The 21,500-nt window shown below is 54.2% G+C and overlaps 2 protein-coding genes across 6 annotated transcripts in view; both read left to right on the forward strand.

Moving 5' to 3' along the window:
• Positions 1–4,952, forward strand: part of FNDC3A (fibronectin type III domain containing 3A) — a 170,510-nt gene extending 165,558 nt beyond the window's left edge. For all 5 annotated transcript variants that reach the window (XM_077855756.1, XM_077855753.1, XM_077855754.1 and 2 more), the window contains one exon: positions 2,403–4,952. In XM_077855756.1, coding sequence (XP_077711882.1) covers positions 2,403–2,717 — 315 coding nt within the window. In that variant the 3' untranslated portion in view covers positions 2,718–4,952. The remainder of the gene's footprint in view (positions 1–2,402) is intronic.
• An 8,623-nt stretch (positions 4,953–13,575) lies between these two features.
• Positions 13,576–17,584, forward strand: MLNR (motilin receptor). Its single transcript, XM_077855759.1, has 2 exons — positions 13,576–14,389; positions 15,355–17,584. Exons 1-2 carry the CDS (start codon positions 13,576–13,578, stop codon positions 15,744–15,746), a joined length of 1,206 nt encoding a protein of 401 aa, XP_077711885.1. The 3' UTR covers positions 15,747–17,584.
• Positions 17,585–21,500: the final 3,916 nt, after the last annotated feature.

Here is a 21,500-nt window from a genome sequence, read left to right on the forward strand (position 1 = left end):
TATTCACAAAGCTAAAATAAGGACAAATATCAATTTATGAAAATCTAAACTTAAAAAGTTTCCCTATAAAATTTTGTTGCAAACAAAAAATTCTGTTGCAGTTGATGTACGGTTTCAAAGTTCTTAGCCAGCTAAACATGCAGACTTCACAAGCTTAAGTTTAGTCTGCATTTCTCCATTGAGAGTAAATATAAAGAGCTGTTTTATTTTTTTGTTTTGTTTTAATTACATGTAACTCCAAGTATCTGTGAACAATAGCTACAGGCCAAAAAATTACGAATTTTTCAGAGTTTTACTTTGCTCTTTTCTGTTTACTAAGATCAAAACAGTTGTATCTTGTCAGTATGAAATGGAGGGGTGGAAATGGCGTGATTAAGTTAACTTTAGCAAGTTTATCTGTTTTCTTCCGTCCTCGTATCTATAGTTACCTACAAGAAGTCTCCCTGTTTAGATATCCTTCCAGCATCTGGAACACAAAACTGAAAACTTGACTTCATTATTTTCCCTCCCAGTCTCTTCTTTCCAAACTCTTTACTTCATCAGTGTCATAAGTTCTAACATGGTTTTGGTCTCCAAGCTTTGAACTGTTGAAACAATTTTTTTTTTTTGCCTGCCTGCCCGCCTACTTACTCAAAAATCATTTCTAAAAATGATCCATAAAAACTATACTGAGGTATCATATCCTTGTGCTTTCATACACAGCAGGAGCCCCTACCCTGCCCAGCTTTCTCAGTCCCTCATTCAGCTTTATGATCAAGATTCCTTAAAACTGTTGTAAATATCACACACCTAAAGTGGCCCCTGTGGAATTAGACCTAAATATCCAACTAGTGTTATGAACATACTCCTCCTGTCTCTCAGATCTCTTCACCTATCACCCTCATACCATTTGTTGAGTTTTTTCCCTAACCATATTACCATGCTCATTTGGAGACAAATGGAAAGTAAAGAAAATTTTAAAGACAAATGTCATCTATTATATCCACGTGACAACGTATCTTTTTATCTTTACTATTTTGAGTTTGTTGTATGTATGTGTAGTCTCTGACACTGCTTTCTAATACACTCTTCTAATTTACTGACGTTGCTGCTTTTACCATGATCCAGACATGAACATTAATTACTACATTCCCACTCCCCGTATTACTTATGTGCATCCTCAGAACTAATGCATGTTTATGGTTTTCTTTGTTTCATGCTAAGTCTTACTTCCTTCAGTAAAAGCTCCTTTATATATTCTCAGCATCCACTGACACACATTTTGACATAAACACAGTCAATAACTCACTAATTTAGTGGCCTTAAGTACCGATTATATGCTAGATTCTGAAGACACAAAAATGAGACAAAGCTCTTAATTTTGCTCCTTCACGAACAAACCAGTATGTAAAAATCTTAGATTGACAACCCAGATACAATTGAAGTAGCTAAAATTGCCTAAAAGAGGGCTAGGTCAGGTTTGGGTTGATCTGACTTACAGCCCACCAACTAGCTCAAGAACTTAGTTGGGCAGGCAGTATGAGTCTTGATTTTCTCATTCATAGAATGAGGGAAGGGACTGATTAATGGAAATTCTAGCTTCCACACACTGAACACTTGTTATGTGCTGGGCACTGTGTGCAGTCCTTTAACAAGTACTAGTTTCTTTCATTCTCATAGTTACCATACAACATAACTATTACGCTCACTTTACTAAGGTGATTGGTCTAAGAGCACATGGAGTGTGGCCTGGCAGACTGTGCTCGGACGCAGGGGTGACCAGTCCCAGGACATATCCTCTTAATCATTACTAGCATGCTCTTGAAAATCCATGGAATTCCATTCTTGTTATTTCCTTTCTAAGGGATGGGCAGAGGAATTGGGTTTTAAGATCCAATTCTGTGATTCTAAGTGATTTCTTTAAAGTTCATAAAATAAGTTGCCATAGACACCTGTAGAAAGCTCCCTTATTCACTCATTAATTGTTTCGGCAGATGTTTGAAATTGTACAGAAACCAGTTTTGTAAAGATATAATGAGGAAGAATGATTAGATGTGGTTTCCCTTCTCATGAAAGTTTCACAAAAGTTTGACTTCTTATACTTGAGAAAATCAAGGAAATACCTGTGGGCTGGTTTTCCTTGTTCTCTAGCTACTTTGGGGGCAAATCTTCTCTCCTTAACTGGTCTATAAGTTCTGCGAGGATAGGATGGCACATCCTCACTTTTACAGTTTCTCCTGCCCTTATACAGCAGATTAGCTCTTTAATAGAAAGGTAGGTATTTTTTAAATGTCATTTAAAAGATAAAAGCAGTAGCACTCCCTAGCTTCCATCTCAAAAATAATTCTAAAACTAGCCTGTTGTAAAATAGATTTTCCGCCTGACCTTCATACATAATTCTTCTTCCACTCTCTTATTAACAGATTTACAAAGGTCCTGATTCTTCATTCCGGTATTCAAGCCTTCAGCTGAACTGTGAATATCGTTTCCGTGTGTGTGCCATTCGCCAGTGCCAAGACCCCGTGGGGCATCAGGACCTAGTAGGTCCCTACAGCACAACAGTGCTCTTCATCTCTCAGAGGACTGACCCACCAGCCAGCACCAACAGAGACACTGTGGAAAGCACAAGGACCCGGCGGGCACTGAGTGATGAGCAGTGTGCCGCTGTCATCCTCGTGCTGTTTGCTTTCTTTTCCATTTTGATTGCCTTTATCATTCAGTACTTTGTAATCAAGTGAAAATATAACTTTATTTTTAATACTGTATTACATTTTATTTTGTCATGTACTAAAATTATTTCTGTATTGCTTTTACAAAAACAGTGGCATTTAGCACTGGCATTGAGACTATAATACATCATTTTTGCCATTTTCAATGCTTATATCATTAGGTAGAGGCTGGCACCTTATTAGAATGCAAGCCACAGAAATAGCAATTTTGGGGTTTTTTGTTTGGGACTTTTTTCTTTCCTTTTTTCTTTTTTTTTTTTTTTCTTTTTTCTTTTTTTTTTTTAATGCCTTCTTGTAAAACAGACTTTTCTAAGAGGCAACAATATATAATTGATATTTTGACCAGTCAGCATGAGTGTAACAGTGACAACCTGATCCGTTTGTTCTAAAGATATATTACCTAGTGAAAAATTCAGAATGATTAAAATTTACACTAACATGCTATAAAAAAAAAAAGTCAAAGTCTGATGCTGTGAAAGCAATCTAGTGCTATATTTCTACCTCCTCATTTGTCTTAATTATTTGGTAAGTGGGATTATGATGAATAACTGGAGGGGCTTAGCAGATAAAAACTGGATGAAAGAATATGCATGAAAAAAGAAACTTCTTGTTTGATAAATGTGGAGTTCTTCATTACAAGTATATATTCATGAATTCACAGATAAAGAAAGCACAGACAGTTTACTTGGCCTAAAAATATTTTAATGTTTACTCAGAAAGCACCTCTTCAGGTCTTGAGAACATGTTAAACTACAGAGGGCTTGTAGATACTTTTTAAAAGTAATCCTACTCAACTCTGGATTTCAAACCTATTTAATTTGGTTTTTGTGAGCCTCTGAACTATATGTATGTATGTATGGACATGCATATATATATATATATATATATGGCATATATATAAACTATACATATGAAGTGTAGAAATATATATATATATATACACACACACCCACATACTCCCATCTATCTGGAATAGGCTAATTTTGAAGAACTCCCATAAGTTTTGCTGCTTCTCCCATAACTACTGCCATCACCATCAGAATTCATAATCAAACCTAATCTTTTTGTTTGGGGCACCAAATCCGAAGACAAAATTAATTTGCACCAGTAAACTTCAAGCTGCTTTCTTTCTTGAAAAACTAATGTTTAATGTAATGTCTGTCTGGATACTGTTCCAAATTGTTGATTGCATGTGGTTAATGTTGCATTAGAGCACTTTGCAATTGCATAATTCATTAATGTTTTGTGAGCTTGCATTTGTGAGTTATTGGATGATCAGACTGAACTTTGTCAAGTATCACATTGTACATCTTGCATAGATGTCGATGACTGCCAGTAATAATACAGTTTGTAATGAAACTATCTTAAAATTCTTGTTTTATCACATCTGTTATCTGTAAAACACTTGTAACTAGCCTTTTTAATTTATTATTTGAATTTTAGGGTAGTGAATCACTAATTTTTAGTTGCTGAGGTTATTAGCATTTTAGTGATTACTAAGCACTTCTGTCAGTCTTTGAAAAAAGGACATATGTTTTGTGCTTTGAAGATCTCTGAAGAATTTCTCTTATATTAGAATGGGCATGTATTGTAATTGTTTTATGTCAAATGATATGTGCTGTAGAAAAAACATTAACCTTTGTTCAAAAAAGAAACGGATAAACTTGGCCTTTCCAAGTATAAGAATGACCTGTCACTATAATATACTATATGTTTACATTTTATTTAAACTTAATCTCTTATGTATAGGCTAACTTTCCCCCCAAACAACAGTGATTGCGATTATTTTCTAGAAACTTCGTAAAAAGTGCCACATTTGGCAGTACAAATGAGTTTGAGTGTAATAGCCCAGAGATTTCTATATAGTTGAATGTCTAAAATGGTAAAATATGCCACTGTGGCGGTTACAGTGGCTTATGTTTTTCATAGTAATTCAAATGAACTCCTATTTTTGATAGTAAATGTCATTTAATAGTGTACTTGCCATTTGAGCCTCCCTGCAAAATCAGTGCAGAGGAGAAAACAATTTTTAATGTAATCTTGATTTTACCTCATATACTGTACATTCCAAAAACTCTAAACTTTTTAAAGATTATAGATACACTACCAAACATATCACCTTGAAATTGTATAAGGTTGAACTTCATACAAATGAATAAATATAATCTCATAAAAATACATAACTATGTAGCAAAAGTATCTTTAAAATCCATGGAAAATAAAAGTTGTATCATTCTTTTTTGAGATATGTTTATTGTATTCCTATATACTCATTATTTGCTGCCTCTTTTAGAGAATGAAGTGTTAAGGTCTCCCTCCTCGCAGTGGGCTTACAACAGTTGTTTTTGTTTTAGTAATACTCAGATCTTCAGTGTGAGAGGACCCATATTCAAGGAGGTAACGTCCAGTACATTAAAGAATGGAATTAGAAGTTTTATCCTAGTGACTTGATTTTGCGCAGTTCTCTAGATATCTTGCTCCCTTTACATGTATAAAGGATAAGGATGGCTCTGAGCTAAAGTCCTCATTGGAAAGGAAATCTCTGACCTCCATACCTTTCCTGCATTCTTCACCTATTTCCTAGTATCTTCTTTCTCCCACCATCAGGGGCCTTGCACCTTCCTGTTACTGGTGCTATCTGCCCCTGGGTCTGCCGTCCACCTGGAAATTCAACATGTCCATCTGCAGTGCCGTGCCAGAAAGTTCAGTCCATGCCTGAAAATTCTTACACCAGAAAATTCAATGTTCCCTCTCACCCTGTTAAAATTTCCATCCACAGATCTCAATGGGGATACACTGCTTTTTTTTAAGTAGGTTTTTTTTTGTTTTTTGTTTTTTTTTTTTTTTTTAGATTTTATTTATTTATTCTTGAGAGACAGAGGCAGAGACACAGGCAGAGGGAGAAGCAGGCTCCATGCAGGGAGCCCGATGTGGGACTCGATCCTGGGACTCCAGGATCACACCCTGGGCCAAAAGCAGGTGCTAAACCGCTGAGCCACCCGGGCTGCCCTGTTTTTGTTTTTGTTTTTGTTTTTAATTCCAGTTAAGATACAGTGTAATATTAGTTTCAGGTGTACAACACAGTGATTCACTTGTCCGTACATCACCTGCTGCTCATCATACAAGTGTCCTCCCTAATCCCCGTCACCTCCCCTCTGGTACCCCATCAGTTTGTTCTCTATAGTCGAGAGTCTGTTTCTTGGTTTGCCTCTCCCTCCCTCCCTCTCTCCCTCCCTCTCCCCTCTTTGCTCGCTTGTTTCTTAAATTCCACATGAGTGAAATCATACAGTATTTGTCTTTTTCTGACTGATTCCGCCTAGCATAATATTCTAGGTCTATCCACATTGTTGCAAATGGCAAAATTTCATTCTTTTTCATGGCTGAGTAATATTCCAGTGTATATACTTCTTTATCCATTAATCAATCGATGGACCCTTGGGCTGTTTCCATAACTGGGCTATTGTAGATAATACTGCTGTAAACATCGGGGTGAACGTATCCTTTTGAATTAGTCTTTCTATATTCTTTTATATGCTTTTTATGTCACCTAGTAGTGTGGTTGCTGAAGTGTAAGGTAGCTCTATTTTTAACTTCGTGAGCAACCTTTGCATTGTTCTCCAGAGTGGCTTCACCAGTCTGAATTCCCACCAACAGTGCAAAAGGGTTCCTTTTCCGCATCCTCACCAACACCTTTTGTTTCTTGTGTTGTTGATTCTCGCCATTCCAACGAGTGTGGGGTGGTATCTCAGTGTAGCTTTGATTCGCGTTTCCCTGTTGATCAGTGACGTTGAGCATCTTTTCATGTGTCTGTTGTCCATCTATTTGCTTTCTTTGGGAAAGTATCTATTCATGTCTTCTGCCCATTTTAATTGGATTATTAATTTTGGGGGTGTTTTATAAGTTCTTTGTATATTTTAGGCGCTCTTTATCAGGTATGTCATTTGCAAATTCTTCTCCAATTCCATAGGTTGCCTTGAGTTTTGTTTCCTTCCCTGTGCAGAAGCTTTTTATTTCAATGAAGTCCCAATAGTTTATTTTCGTTTCTGTTTCCTTTGCCTTGGGAGACAGATCAAGAAAGAAGTTGCTATGACCAATGTCAAGTTATTACTGCCTGTGTTCTAGGATTTTTATGGTTCCAGGCCTCATGTTTTAAGTCTTTTATCCATTTCAAATTTATTTTTGTGTACTGCTTTTTAAAATCCAGGTAGATCCCTAAGAGTGAACACTGCAAGGACCATGATAAAGCTTAAAATGTTAGGTTGGGGAAGAGGAGATATTCTGAATATAAGGGCATCACTTCACAGAAGCTACTAAGTATGAATCCAGCCTTGAGAAGAAGATGATACTTATTCACAGTGTTGCATGTCTTTTTTTTCTGTAGTTGGGAAAAGGAATTTTATGTCTTGTCTGCCGTGGATTGAATGATGGTCCTCACTATCACAAACATTTGCATAGAAGGATCCCATGTGGGTGGTGACTGAATCAAGCAGACAGATTACAAAAGAAAATGATTCTTCAAAACCTAAAACCAGTTACACTGTAACCTAACCATCTACCATCAATATAGGTGATAATGCCTCATATTTTTAAAGAACTTTTAAAATCATCTATTTTCATATGCACTTTTTAAGATTGTGTATATAGGGATTGTGTATAAAGGGATTGTGTATCCCTTTATTTATTCATTATTCTCTCCCTGACACTCTTAAAAGGGAGAAAATGAAAAAAAAAAAAGTTGGCAGAACTAAGATTTTAATAGTTCTAGTCATCAAATCTTCCATGTACAGAGCGGGGCCATCAAATGTTTAGATGCTATAAGGACTATTTTTTATCTTACATGATAAAAAGGATGCCTGCTATGGGAAATTTGCCAAGGAAAAGATTTTTGGAATGGGTAGATTTTGAAGCCCCATGACTCTTACGCACATCGTAATGGCTTGCGTCTGTGGAGCAGTGCGCTCCGCGTGGTGTGCAGTGCTTCGCCGCAGTTACCTTCCGTCATCCTCCTACCTGCTGTGTTACATGTGAACTGAAACACAGAGGAGCTTCGCACCTGCCAACGTCCAGGAGATTGGAATCCAGCTGGGTGGTCCAGCGCCCCCACACTTGACCACTGTCCTCTGCGCTCTCTCCCACGAGTCCTGAATTCAGTAAGGAAATCAAATTAATAACTGACTTCAATGTTGCCTTTATACGAGTATTTCTGGAGTGCTTTCTGCATGCCAAGCAGCTGCTAAACACTTCCCCCGCCCGAAACAGTCGGCAGCCCTCTGAGGAGTGAGCAGAGATCCGGCAAGGACGATCTGCTACCAGGGTCGCGCTAAGTGGGAAGCTCTAATTTCTTTAGTTTCATCCTTTGATACTTGACTCCCTCTTTGAGTTTACCCCCAGCCCGGAAATAACCCACACTCTTAAATACTCCCACATCCAAGGAGGCAAGTACCTTTATTTCCCCTTCCACAAATGAGACAAGCGAACATATTCAAAAAGGGGATATAGCTACGATGTGGATGAACCTGGAAAACATTAGGCTAAATGAAAGATTAACCAGACACAAAAGGTCACATGGCATATGATTCTATTCACATGAAGTACCTGGAACAGGTAAACCCACAAAGACTAACGGAGATTAGTGGTTGCCAGGGTCTGCAGGGAGGAGGAAATGGAGAGTAATTGCTTTATGGGCCTGGGGTTGTATTTTGGAAATGTTTCAGAACTCCACAGAGGTCGTGGTTGCACAACACCGTGAATGCACTAAGTGCCACTGAATTGTTCTCTTTAATATGGGTAATTTTATGTTGGGGAAGTTTAACCTCTTTGTTTTTTTAACGAATATAAGATGAACCTAAAGACTAACATACAGGGCAGCCCGGGGGGCTCAGCGGTTTAGCTCTGCCTTCAGCCCAGGGCCTGATCCTGGGGTCCTGGGATCGAGTCCCACGTCGGGCTCCTTGCATGGAGCCTGCTTCTCCCTCTGCCTGGGTCTCTGCTACTCTCTCTCTCTCTCTCTCTCTCATAAAATCTTAGAAAAAAAAAAAAAGACTAACATACAAATTGCACAGGACTAGAGAATCCTGGACATCATCAAATCAAAATAAACTGGCCTAATCATTACGTCTATTTTGCTAAGACACAAGCCAACTTCTCACTTGGTGATTTTCAGACTTCCTGACCTCCTTGGACGTTCCTACTCCTTTGAGTGGGTGCGTTGAATCTTTTACGGCTGTCCATGATAGTGACTAAGGGATGTGGCCCTGCCTAGGCCCAAGGTACCAGCTCTACCTGACATACTTAATATTTCTAGGATGATGCAGCGGTCTTAGAGGAAAAACTATGTTTTTCAGCTACACAGTTTACCAATGACAACAGCCATTCAGTAAGAATGTTCGCATGTAGTATAAACCTTGCTTCTCACGGCCTGTGTTCTGAAAAGTAATCTCAAAAACCAAATTTGAGGAAAATTCATGTGTTAGACTCAAGTAATACTAACAATTCATGTCTGTACCTTTGATTCAGACCCATTTAAACCAGCATGAAGTCTACTGTCTAATAATCACTGGTATCCAGTCCCTATAAATCTGGCTCAGAATGACCTCCAAAGGGGGAAGAGGGTACAACCGCAAGGAACCCGGGAGTACACACACTTGCAGGAAGAGCGTATACGGTGTAAAACCATATAGGTAAGAATTTTTTTAAGGGCCACAAGGGTTTCAAATATACTATAAACCCACTGTAAATAAAACAGTACGGCACTGCCATTCCTTTGGAAAAATAAAAATGGAAAAACTCTGCAAAAGAGCCGTGGGAGAGGCCTAGCCCCTCAAAATGACCTGTGCACGCACACACAACACAGAAGGAACAGAACAGAAAGCCCATAGTCCCAAGAATATGCAAGAATTTAGTATTTGATAAAGCTGGCACCTCAAGGCAGTGGAGTAAAAATGAGCAATTCAATAGATGATGTTGGGACAACCTAAAAATTAAAATTTGGGTCCGTATCTCACAAGCACCTTACGCAAGAATGAAATTCCAAACGAATCAAACATTTAAATGTGAACAATGAAACCATTAAATAAAAAATGTGAAAGAAATCCTTTACAGTCCCGGCATGGAAGCGGCCTTGCAAATCGTGCCTGAGCACGCAGAACGCACAAAAAGGAACATTGATTATTTTGATGCCATATAAATAAAAACTGCATAGCAGTTTGTTTTTTCTTTTTGTTTTTTCGGGGTTTTTGTTGTTGTTATTTTGTTTGTTTTGCAGAGCAGTTTTTTATTTTTTTTATTTTTTTTTATTTTGTTGTTGTTGTTGTTGTTCAAGCAAATAGTAAACCTAAGGAAAAAATATTGCAATTCGTAGTCCAGAAAAGGGCTAATCTACCAATCTCTCTAATACACGAAAACATAATAAATTCTTAAATACGGGCCGACGAAGTCCCCGCTGCGCGGGGCGGGCCCCGGCGGGGGACTGCGCGGTGCCAGGAGACGCTCAGCTCGCCCACAGCCAGAGGAATCGACGCGGCGCAGAGCCGAGGGGCCGGGGTCGGCGTCGCCCGTGAAGCCGCAGGATCCGGGGCCCGCGCGGTCCCGGGGGCGGGAGACCGGGTCGAGCACCCGAGGGCGGCGTCCCGCACCCTGCGGCCGGGTGTCCGCTCCCCGCGCCCCCTGCGCACCCCGGCAGACGCCCCCGCCGACCCCGGCCCGGCCGAGGGCTCCGAAGGTGCCGGGAGGGGCGCGGGCGCAGGTGCGGGCGGAGGCGCGGCGTGACCGGGGCGTGACCGGGGCGTGACCGGGGCGCAGACCCGCGGGCCGCTCCTCCTGGTCCCCGGGGTGCGGGACCCGAGCACCCCGGGCCAGGAGGCCAGCGACGGACCGCGCGCCCCTCGGCGGGGCTGGGGTTCGGGGCGAGGCCGGGGTCCCGGGCGAGGGTCAGCGGGGCCGGCCCGCCGTGTGTGGCCGGGGTCCCCCGTGGCGGAGCTGGTCCGGGCCCCCGCAGCCGGGTCTGGAGCCGGGGTCGGCACCCGAGGAAGCGGCTGTCGCGACGCCCGCAGCCCGAGGTGCCGCAGCCGGCGTCGGGCCGCAGGTGGGCCCCTCCCGCCGGGCCTGTCCCCCCGGGGCCGGTGCTGACGCCTCGCGTCGCGCGGGCTGCGGATGCGCCTGCCGCCGCGCCTGCCTCCCCCGCGGCCCAAGGGCGGCGGACCTGCGGAGCCTTGGGGCTTGGGCGGCCGGGTGGCGAGGTACGCAGTGCCCCCAGGCACCGGCAGCTTCGGGGCGCCCGCGGCCGGAACCCGGAACGCGGCCACCACGGGGCACCTGGCTCTGCCGACGCCGCGGCGCCCGAGTTCGCCCAGCCCGGTGCGCTCCCGGGCCGAGGGGGCGCCCCCTGGACGGGAGCCCCGCAGGGCGGGAGGAGCGCGCTGTGGGCGGGGCGCGGGGAAGCCCAGGGCCGCAGGCGGGGGCGCCCCGGGGAGGGGGTCGGCCACCCGGGCGGCGTCCCCGGAGCCCCGAGGACCGACCTCCAGGCCGCACCCGCCCGCCCGCCGCCCGGGTTACCGAGGACCGAGGACCGAGCCCCGCCGCGCGGCCGGCGCGCATCCCTGCTCGGGCGACAGCGTCAGGGGTGCCCGCCCCGCAGCCGGGGGCGCCAGGGGAACCCCCAACGGAGGCCGAAACTGCATCTTCCGTGCGGGGGGCGGGGGGCGGCGACGCGGAGTCGCTGACTGGGGCCCCTGGAGTTTTGCGGGGCCTGGCGGTGCCCCGGAAGGCGGGATTCCGAGGACGGGGCGGGGGGGCAGGTGCCGTCTTTCCTAGAGCCGAGGGCCCCGCTGAGAGCAGGGGAAGGACGGGGTGTCGGGAAGGGAGGACGGAGGAGGACGTGGCCGGACGGCGGGAGGCGTGGACAGGGGAGTAGGTGCGTGCGAGCGGCCCCCGACGCAGGGCCCGGCGCAGGCGGTGAACCTCGGGTGGGCGCCCCACGGCTGCCTGCGAGCGGGCCTGGGCGGGGCGGGGGCTCCCCGTCGCCAGGCGCTGGCTCGGTGCTCGTCGGGGGCGGGACGACAGCTAGAAGGGGCGCGGCGTGGGGGGCGGTCGCCTGGGAGCGACTGTGCGCGGCTCCGGGGGTTGGGGGGCGAAGCGGGGAGGTGAGGCCTTGAGGCGGGGGGGGGGGGGTCAGGGAGAAGGTCGGGGAGGACTGCGGGGGGCAGGGGTGGGGAGACCTGGGTGGGGGACGGCGGGGGATGGGGGGAGCTGCGGGAGGGGTGCTGGGGGGCACTGCGGGGGGCGAGTTGGGAGGAGACTGCAGGAGGGGCTGGGTGGGGGGCTGGGTGGGACTGCGGACGCAGGTGGGGAACTGAGGGAGCAGGTGGGGGGCCGAGGGGGCAGGTGGGGGACCGCGGGGGCAGGTGAGAGACTGAGGGGGCAGGTAGGGGACCGAGGGGGCAGGTGGGGGCTGCGGGGGCGGGTGGGGGACCGCGGGGGGCCTGGGTGGGACTGCGGGGGACTGCGGAGGTAGGTGGGGGACTAAGGGAGCAGGTGGGAGATTGCAAGGGCTGGGTGGGGGACCGCGGGGGCAGGTGGGGGGCTGCGGGGGCAGGTGGGGGACCGTGGGGGCAGGTGGGGGACTGTGGGGGCAGGTGGGGGGGCTGCGGGGGCAGGTGGGGGACCGCGTGGGACCGCGGGGGGGTGCGGGGGATTGCGGAGGTAGGTGGGGGACTGAGGGAGCAGGTGGGGGATTGCAGGGGCTGGGTGGGGGACCGCGGGGGCAGGTGGGGGCTGCGGGGGCAGGTGGGGGACCGCGGGGGCAGGTGGGGGCCGCGGGGGCGGGTGGGGGATTGCAGGGGTGGGGATAGGGATATGGGAGGAAGTGAGGGGCGCAGAGATGCAGGTCCCGGGGACGACGCGCGGGGAGGGGTCCCGGCAGCCGCCGCCTGACACCCCCGAGGACCCCTCGTCCGCGGAAGCAGCCCCGGGCCCCGCGGGCGGAGAGTGACGAGAGGGTCGCGCTTGGCTCGGGCCCAGAGGCTCCGGGGACACGGAGGTGCGGACGAGCGCCCCGCGCGGGCCACCTGCGGCCACGAGGTCAGGGTGGGCCTCCCCCGGGTTGGGGCGCCTCCTACGGGGCTGGCGAGCGCCCCGCTTTCTTGGTTAGCGGATCTTTTGCACGAAGAACTTGAGGGCGCGGAGGGTCCTCCGGGGCGTGGTTCTCCGCAAGCAGCGGCTCAGGGGCTCCGGGGTGGCCGGCGGGGTCCGCCCTGGGACTCGCCAACCCGCAGAAGCGGAGCCCTGGGCCGGCGACGCGGGGGCGGCCCGAGATCGCTCCGTCGGGGCAGGGTCAGATCCAGGCCCGGGAGGGACTCGGGGTTGTGGGGGACCCGTGCTGCGGGCGCGCGGGCAGCCTGTCCGGGGCGCCGGGGCGCAGCCGCCAGCCGGAGTCCGCGGCCAGGTCCCCGACGCGGTCCCCCGGTGTCCTCGGGGCTAAGGCGCCCGCGCCCCGCCGGGGTCCCTGGCCCGCCCCGCCGGGGTTCGGCAGCCGCTTCCCTGGACCGGGCCGCCCCCTCGTTCCCGGTGGTTTCCCTCCTCCGCGCCGAGGAGAGGGCGGGGGGCGGCGGGGGAGGGGGAGGGGTGGCGGGGGGCGGGCCCGGGGGCGGGCCCGGGGGCGGAGACTGCGCGGCCGGCCGGGGAGGGCTGCGGGCCGACCCCGGCGGCTCAGAGCCCGGGCGCTGCGGACGGGAGGCGGCGAGCCGCGTGGTGCGGGCCCCGCGGAGGCGCGCGTGCGGCCGGCGGTGCGCTGGGCCCCGGGGCTGCGGCGGCGGCGGCGGCTGCGGGGCGGCTGCGGGGGCGGCTGCGGGGGCGCCCGGCCTGCGCGTCCATGGGCGGCCCCGGGAACAGCAGCGACGGCGCGGAGGGCGCGCAGCTGCCGTGCGACGAGCGCCTGTGCTCGCCCTTCCCCCTGGGGGCGCTGGTGCCGGTGACGGCCGTGTGCCTGGGCCTGTTCGCCGTCGGCGTGAGCGGCAACCTGGTGACGGTGCTGCTGATCGGCCGCTACCGCGACATGCGCACCACCACCAACCTGTACCTGGGCAGCATGGCCGTGTCCGACCTGCTCATCCTGCTGGGGCTGCCCCTCGACCTGTACCGCCTGTGGCGCTCGCGGCCCTGGGTGTTCGGGCAGCTGCTGTGCCGCCTGTCGCTGTACCTGGGCGAGGGCTGCACCTACGCCACGCTGCTGCACGTGACGGCGCTGAGCGTCGAGCGCTACCTGGCCGTGTGCCGCCCGCTCCGCGCCCGCGCGCTGCTGTCCCGGCGCCGCGCCCGCGCGCTCATCGCGGCGCTCTGGGCCGTGGCGCTGCTGTCGGCCGCGCCCTTCTTCTTCCTGGTGGGCGTCGAGCAGGACGCGGGCGGCCCCGGCCTCAACGGCAGCGCGCGGCTGGCGCGGGCGCCCTCCCCGCCGCCGGGGCCCGAGGCGGCGCTCTTCAGCCGGGAGTGCCGGCCCAGCCCGTCGCAGCTGGGCGCGCTGCGCGTCATGCTCTGGGTCACCACCGCCTACTTCTTCCTGCCCTTCCTGTGCCTCTGCGTCCTGTACGGGCGCATCGGCCGCGAGCTGCGGAGGCGCCGGGGGCCGCTGCGGGGCCGGGCCGCCTCGGGGCGCGAGCGGGGCCACCGCCAGGCCGTCCGCGTGCTGCGTAAGTGGCGCCGCCTGCGGCCCCGGGCGGCCCCGGGCGGCCCCGGGCGCGGGGGGTGGGGGGGCGGGTCCGCGGGGCGGGAGGGTACGCTGCCCCTGGCGAGGCGGCCTGCGGCACGCTAACCTGCTGGTGCTTTATTATTATTTTTTTTTAACAAACCACTTTTTTAAAAAAAAGATAAGAGACACACACAGAGAGAGGCAGAGAGAGAAGCAGGCTCCGTGCAGAGAGCCCCACGCGGGACTCGAACCCGGGACCCCGGGGTCACGCCCTAGGCAGGGCCAGGCAGGCGGGCGCAGGCGGGCACAGGCCTGCAATGGCAGAGGGCATGGGCAGCCCCAGGAGACGGGCAGGGGCAACAGGATCCCTCCAGTGGGGCCTCCCCCCGCCTTGTCCTTTCATCCCTCTTCGCGTCCCCTGCAGGCAAAGGAAGCCTCACGCCCCCCCCCGCCCCCCAGATGCCAGGCAGGAAAAGTGGGTTGGATTTTTACATTTTTGTATTGTGGGCTTACTTTGCCTTACATTAAAAATTTACTCTAGAGGCAGCTGGGTGGCTAAAAAAAAAAAAAAAAACCTAACCTGGTTTAGACTTAGTGTTAAGCTATTCTGCAGGCTGAAGTCAACCAGGCCGATATTTAAAAGAAAAAAAAAATTTTTGCACAGACCTGTCGCGGGACTGTTTGCAACAGAAGGCAGAGAGCCTGCCTCCGAGTAGGTCTGCAGGAGGAAGCCGGCGGGGGCCGCTGGTAGCAGGTGGGTCCCTCCTGGCCCCCTGCAGCCCTAACACGCGTGCGGCTCTAAGCCCGAGTCGCGCAGTCTGCGGCCTGGTGCTTCTCCTGGGGTGCGGTTTGGCCGCGTCCAAGTTCTGTGGAAGGCGCTTGCTGTCCCGTATTGTCTCCGATGGTCTCGGGGGCCCAGGGCTGGCGGCCGCTGGAGCTGACGCTGGCGCCCGCCTTGTTTTGCAGTGGCCGTGGTGCTGGCGTTCCTGGTGTGCTGGCTGCCCTTCCACGTGGGCAGGATCATCTACATAAATACCGAAGACTCGCGCATGATGCACTTCTCTCAGTACTTTAACATCGTGGCGCTGCAGCTCTTCTATCTGAGCGCGTCCATCAACCCCATCCTCTACAACCTCATCTCCAAGAAGTACCGGGCGGCCGCCCGGAAACTGCTGCTGCCCCGGCGGCCCACGCGGAGACGTGTCTGCAGGAGCGGGGCCGTGGAGGGGGGCCCGGGGAGGGCCGCTGCCGGCTTGGCGGAGACCGGCCCCCACGGGCACACGGCGGCGTCCCCCAGCGCAGCCAGGCAAGTCGCTTCCCGCCACGACCCTGGGACTTCAGGGAAAACAGGTGTGTAGGGAAACAGGCACGGACAGTGGGGAAACTGAGGCCGCCAGGAAGCATTGGGAAGAGAGGTCGGCATTCAGCAGCTTCAGCAGCAGCCTGGGCAGCATGATATTTTTTTTTTTTTTTTTGAGCCAAGCTACACCCCTGCACCTCCCCGTGCCCCTCCAGGACGCTGACTGCAGCCCTGGGAACCCCACGGCACAAAGTGTGCTCGGGGGAGCGGTCCTCAGTGCTCGCCCCCTGCACGTGGGAGCTGTGGCGACTGCCCATGTCCCGGCTCGAGAGTCAGCGGAGAGAGGCCGCCGGAAACCGTCGCCTCCGAGCCGAGGCTATTCGCAGGGTCCTGCTCTGGAAGCGGCTGTGCGAGGGGCGGGAGGACTCCTTGAAGGCCTGTGGAAGGTAGCAAACAGCTTAGGGGCGAGTGACAGGACTCCTGGGGAAAGGCCAGTGCTCGGGGTGCAGGGGGGCTCACAGCGAGTGGGAGAGTTGGGGGCCAGTCCCGCCTCCCGGACCTGCAGTGCGAGCAGTGGCCAGAAGCGCCCCCGGCTGCCCCCCACAGCCGCCCAGCGCCAGGCCCCCCGCAGCACCAGGCGTGGCCTCCCCGCGAAGGGACAACCGATGACATTTTATTTATTTTAATTTTTTAAGACTTTTATTTATTCATGAGAGACACAGAGAGCGAGAGAGGCAGAGACCCAGGCAGAGGGAGAAGCAGGCTCCATGCAGGGAGCCCCATGCAGGACTTGATCCCGGGACCCCGGGGTCACACCCCGAGCCGAAAGCAGATGCTAAAGCGCTGAGCCACCCAGGGATCCCCAGCCGATGACATTTTAAAAGATCGTCACTGCACCTTAGCGGCCTCAGCGTGGTGGGCCACGTGCTGTCCTCATTCCTGTCTTAGGGGTGACAGACCCGAGTGTCCGATGTCGAAGGGGGGAGCGGGCGAGTGTGAGGTCCGGTGTCTAGGCTTCTCGGCCGCTGCGGGGACGCTGTTGTCGCCGCAGACGGGAGTCCACGGATGCAGGGGGCCGGGTGACAGCGTGGCGGGCCTTCTGGCCAACGACCCGGTGACCGTTTTGTGTTTCACGGTTTAGAACCCAGCCCTGTTTGCAAGGGCTGCCACTCCCCCAGCTCCAGGGGCCTCCCCGGTCCCCGCACTGTCCCGTTAACATGCTGGCGACGTCCTGTCACTTTCACACGGGGAACCAGACACAGCGACGCAGCCAAGTCCCTGTGAAGGGTCCCAACAGCGTGGCCCTGCCCTTGCTGGGAAGCCACCGGGACCCATCCCCGAGCAGTATGTGGCGGGGCTACTTGGTGAATACTGGCAAAAAGGACTCCGGTCAAATACGGTCACGACAGCGTCGACACCCGGGGCCCGTTGTCTCACGCAGCAGCTCCTTCCCCACAGAGCCTCCCTGGTCCGGGGAGGGGAAGCCTGTGCGCAGAGGTCCACGGGGGACCGGGGGACTGCGGGGACAGGCCAGCCCTGGTGGCACTGGGCAGCCTTGGCGCTCGCAGACTGGCTGTCGGGCCACCGATGCTGCCCCGCAGAAGGTCACGGGCCAAAGCCGACCGCTGTCCCAGGCGGCCGTAGATCCAGAGGCAGGGCCCCGTCTCTTGAGCTTTTTCAGTCTGATTCCAGAGAAGAGGGGTTGGCGTCAGGCTCTCCTGTGGCCCGAGCGTGTCCCCAAGTCCCTGATGCCGAGTGTCTGGAGCCCCCCTCCTGCAGCCTGTGAACGCCAGGTGCAGTGTGGAGGGAGCAGGAGGTCCGCGGACTGTGCCCCCCGCCCCCCGGGCCGGCTGGTGGCTTTCCTGGTTCACAAAATAAAAATGTGTCCTCACCGCAGGTCGTGGTCCACAGTATTTGAAACATCGTTGCCAGGTCCAAGTTGTTCTCTCCCCAGCTGTACGGTCCTGGGCTGCTCGGGGATCCCACCCCCCCGCACCCCAGGGCCCAGGGGCTGTGCCCCTCGCAGGGGCAGGGGCCTCTCCGACTGCCTCTCCTGTCTGCAGGCCGGACACGGCCAGTGGATGCTGAGTGTGTGACACGCCAGACAGCGCCAGGTGGGACCCGCTGGGGGATTAGGCCCGGTCCTGGCATCCACATCAGCCCCCTCTCTAATGGCATTTTCTCGTTTGAAGTGTGTAACTGTCATTCAGACGAACCCACAGGAGACGAGCCTGCGGGATAACATGTCGGGGTCACTCTTGCAGACGCTCCTCCCTTTTCTGTGTGAGGCATTTCCACTCCAGGAAACGGGAAACGTCCCAAGGAGCTGCTGCACAGCCCCCCCCCCCCCCGCGGAACCTGGAGTCCCCGTGCAAGTCCTCGGGCGGGGGCGGGGGGGGGGGGAGCCGGGGCGGGACTCGATCCCGGGACCCCGGAGTCACGGCCTGGGCCGAAGGCAGCCCCCCAACCGTTGAGCCCTCAGGCGTCCCTAAGTCAAGGTTTAGACTCCTTGGTCATGGGTGTGAGGCACTTGGTTCCTGGGAGCCAACCTCCTGAAGGGTCTACGTTCTTAGGTGAAGCGTAGACCGGGACGGGCTGGGAGCCGCCTCCACACGTCGGCACCCGCCCTGGGAGCAGGCCTCTGGCCTGGCGCTCCGCGGGGGCCCGGCTCGGCGAGCTCTACGGAAGGGCACACGCACGCTATTTGTCCTCTTCCGAGGAAAACAATCCACAATTATTTCTTAAAAGATTGTATTTATGCATGAGAGGCCCAGAGAGAGAGAGGGGGGCAGGCTCCATGCGGGGAGCAGATGCGGAACTCGATGCCGGGACCCCGGGGTCGCGGCCTGGGCCCAACCCCTGAGCCCCCCGGCGTCCCTAACCCACACTTGCTAGAGAAGAACGGGCACCTGTGCGTCAGGCCAGCCGGCGGGAGGGCGGAGGACTGGCCCAGGGTTGGGGGACAAGCCTTGCAGGACTCGCTCTGCAGACGACAGCTGTCCGCTCCACCGGCCGCAAGGGAGGGGACAGGGATCCTCAGGCCGGCGGAGGCCTGACCCGGAGGCGGAGGCAGCGCAGTGGGGCGGCGGGAGCTGCGCTCTGGGACAACGCGGAACAACGCGGGGCAGACACGGGCTGCGGTCCCGAGGAGCGGCCCGGGAGGTGGCGCCCCAGCGACCTCAGGCCTTGCCGCGTCCCCGCCCAGCCCAGCCCACGGAGGTCACCCCGCGGCCACTTGCACCTCGCCTCCCTCCCATCCCTATGCCCCCACGGTGACCGGGCTCATCTCCAAGACGCCCGAGGAACTTCTACGGCTTGTGATGATAGGAGATTAAAAAAAAAAAAAAAAAACTTAAAAGAAAAGTGAATGCAAGCAGGTTTCGAAGTCACGTCTTCATTTTATTGTAATGGTTACACTGGTTCGTGACTGTAGCGAATACGTAGAACAAACCCCGATCTGTGTTTCTGTCTTACTTGCATGATAATTCATTAATTTGCCCTTGGAGCCAATATCAGCTCCCTTCCCTCCTTTTTTTTTTTTTTTCTCGTTTTTTTAGATTTTCTCTCTTTTTCATGAGAGACACACAGAGAGAGGCAGGCTCCATGCGGGGAGCCGATGTGAGACTCGATCCCGGGACCCCGGGGTCACACCCCGAGCCGAAGGCAGATGCTCCACCACTGAGCCCCCCAGGGGCCCCCCTTCCCTCTGGCTTTTTATTCGTCTCTCAAATTCTCTTCTCAAACTTCAGCCCGCATCAGGATCCCCACAGGGTGTGTTCAGGCACAGGAGACGGCCCCTCCCCCCCGCAGTTTCGGATTCCCTGGGTTTGGGATGGGGCCCGGGACTCTACGTCTCTCCCAGGTTCCCAGGTGATACCGATATTGCCCATCCCGGGACTACCCTCTGAGCACCCGTGCTGTGGATTGTGCTCCAGAAAATGTGATCCGCAGATGGGAGGTATTAGCATCATTTGGGATCTTGTTAAAATGCATGTTCTTCAGGCCCAGCCCCAAACCTTCTCAATCGGGATCTGCATTTTAACAAGATCTGCAGAGGACTCCAATGCACATTAAAATGCGAGCAGCATTAATGCGGAGGCTAGACCCTAGATAGCATCAGGGTCTCTGGGGATTGGACCCGGATGAAGCTCTCCAGGTGGCCCTAAGGTGCAGACGAGACTGAGAACCATCAATGAGCAGCATCTTCCGTTCTCACCCTATCCTGCTGCCCCTGCCCGCCCTCGCCCGGCCTTCCCCTCTACTTACCCCAGGATAAAGGCAGAGATGCGAGGATGCTAATAAAGGTGGGGGTGGGTGCTGCTCCCCCCGGAAGCCTGTGCTGTTGCGCGGTCCGCAGGCCCTGGACCTCTGCCCGCGGGCGCCCGGCCCCCCGCTGCTGCCACCCTTCCACCGCAGGCCGGCGGGGCCCAGCTTGTCCCGCCACCCCGGGCTCCACCAGGTCTCCGGCTCCGGCAAGCACGTCCTGTTTTCCTTGTACCTGCTCTGGTGCCTTGCCCCTCGGGCCCCCAGGACAGGCCTGCTCAGCTCTCCATGGCCCAAGGCCTTGACCTCACATCGCGGGGCTCTGTGGGCAGCTCGGGAGCGGCTGGCCCTGCCCTGGGCCGGGGGCGCTGCAGACGCCCCAACACAGCCCCTCGCGGGTCAGGCCTGGCCTCCCGGCTCCCAGCACCACCAGGCCTGGGTCCCCAACACTCAGAGGCTCACTGCGCGCAGGGGAGTGGAGGACTTACCGAGGAGGACGCTGGCGCCCCGGGCAAGAAGTGGGCCGTGGGCAGTGGAGGGGACTTGGCGGCGACCACGGGGAGTCCATCCTGATTGCTGCGCCTCCACCGAGGCCGTCACCGTGTCGCCACAAGCTCCCGGAGGGAGCCCCGACAGTCAGTGGACGCTCAGACACCCGCAGCCTCACGCGAGCCCCACATACAGCTCGGTTTGCCTTTTCCCGCGCGGCCTACCTCTCCCCGGAACACTCCACCTGCACCCCGGAGGGAGGCTCGGCTGTGAAGTGGGGCCCATGGTAAAGGTGTGGGAGTCCGCAGCCAGACGTGCCCGACCCTACCAAGCATCGGGGGCCGCCGAAGGGCTCCCTGAAATGCAGACTCTGGGCCCGCTCCTGGACACCTGATTCCGGGCTGGGTGGGAGCCTGAGAACCAGCAGGGCCAGTTTCCAGGAGGTGGTGCTGCTGCTGGTGTCCAGCGTCATACCTTGCGGAGCGCTGACCTGAGTGACAGGAACAGGTGACACCCTCAAGGGGAAAGCTTATGGAGATCAGTGGGGATGCTACTTATGGTCTCAGCCCGGACCACGAGGTCCCCGAACCAGGCCCCCGCAGCGGCAACGGGAAAGCGACGGATGGGCTCCATCGCCAAAGAGGAGAGTTTTTTTAATATATTTTTTAAAAATATTTATTTATTCATTTATGATAGACCGAGAGAGAGAGAGAGAGAGAGAGAGAGAGAGAGGCAGAGACACAGGGAGCGGGAGAAGCAGGCTCCATGCCGGGAGCCCGATGCGGGACTCGATCCCGGGACACCAGGATCGCGCCCTGGGCCAAAGGCAGGCGCTAAACTGCTGAGCCACCCAGGGATTCCCCTAAAGAGGAGAGTTTGAGGAGAATCCGAGGCCGCAGGGTCGCAGATGACAGGAAGGGAACAAAGTAGGGCTGTCACGTAAGATACAGGGCTCCCAGTTCAAGTCTGAATTTTGGATGAACAGCAACAGGATTTGGGTTTTGTTTGTTTTTGGTATAAGTTTGATAAGTCTACGGACGAAGTACTCACACTAAAGACC

The sequence above is a fragment of the Canis aureus genome, chromosome 17 (genome assembly GCF_053574225.1).
Source record: "Canis aureus isolate CA01 chromosome 17, VMU_Caureus_v.1.0, whole genome shotgun sequence".
NCBI lineage: Eukaryota > Metazoa > Chordata > Mammalia > Carnivora > Canidae > Canis > Canis aureus.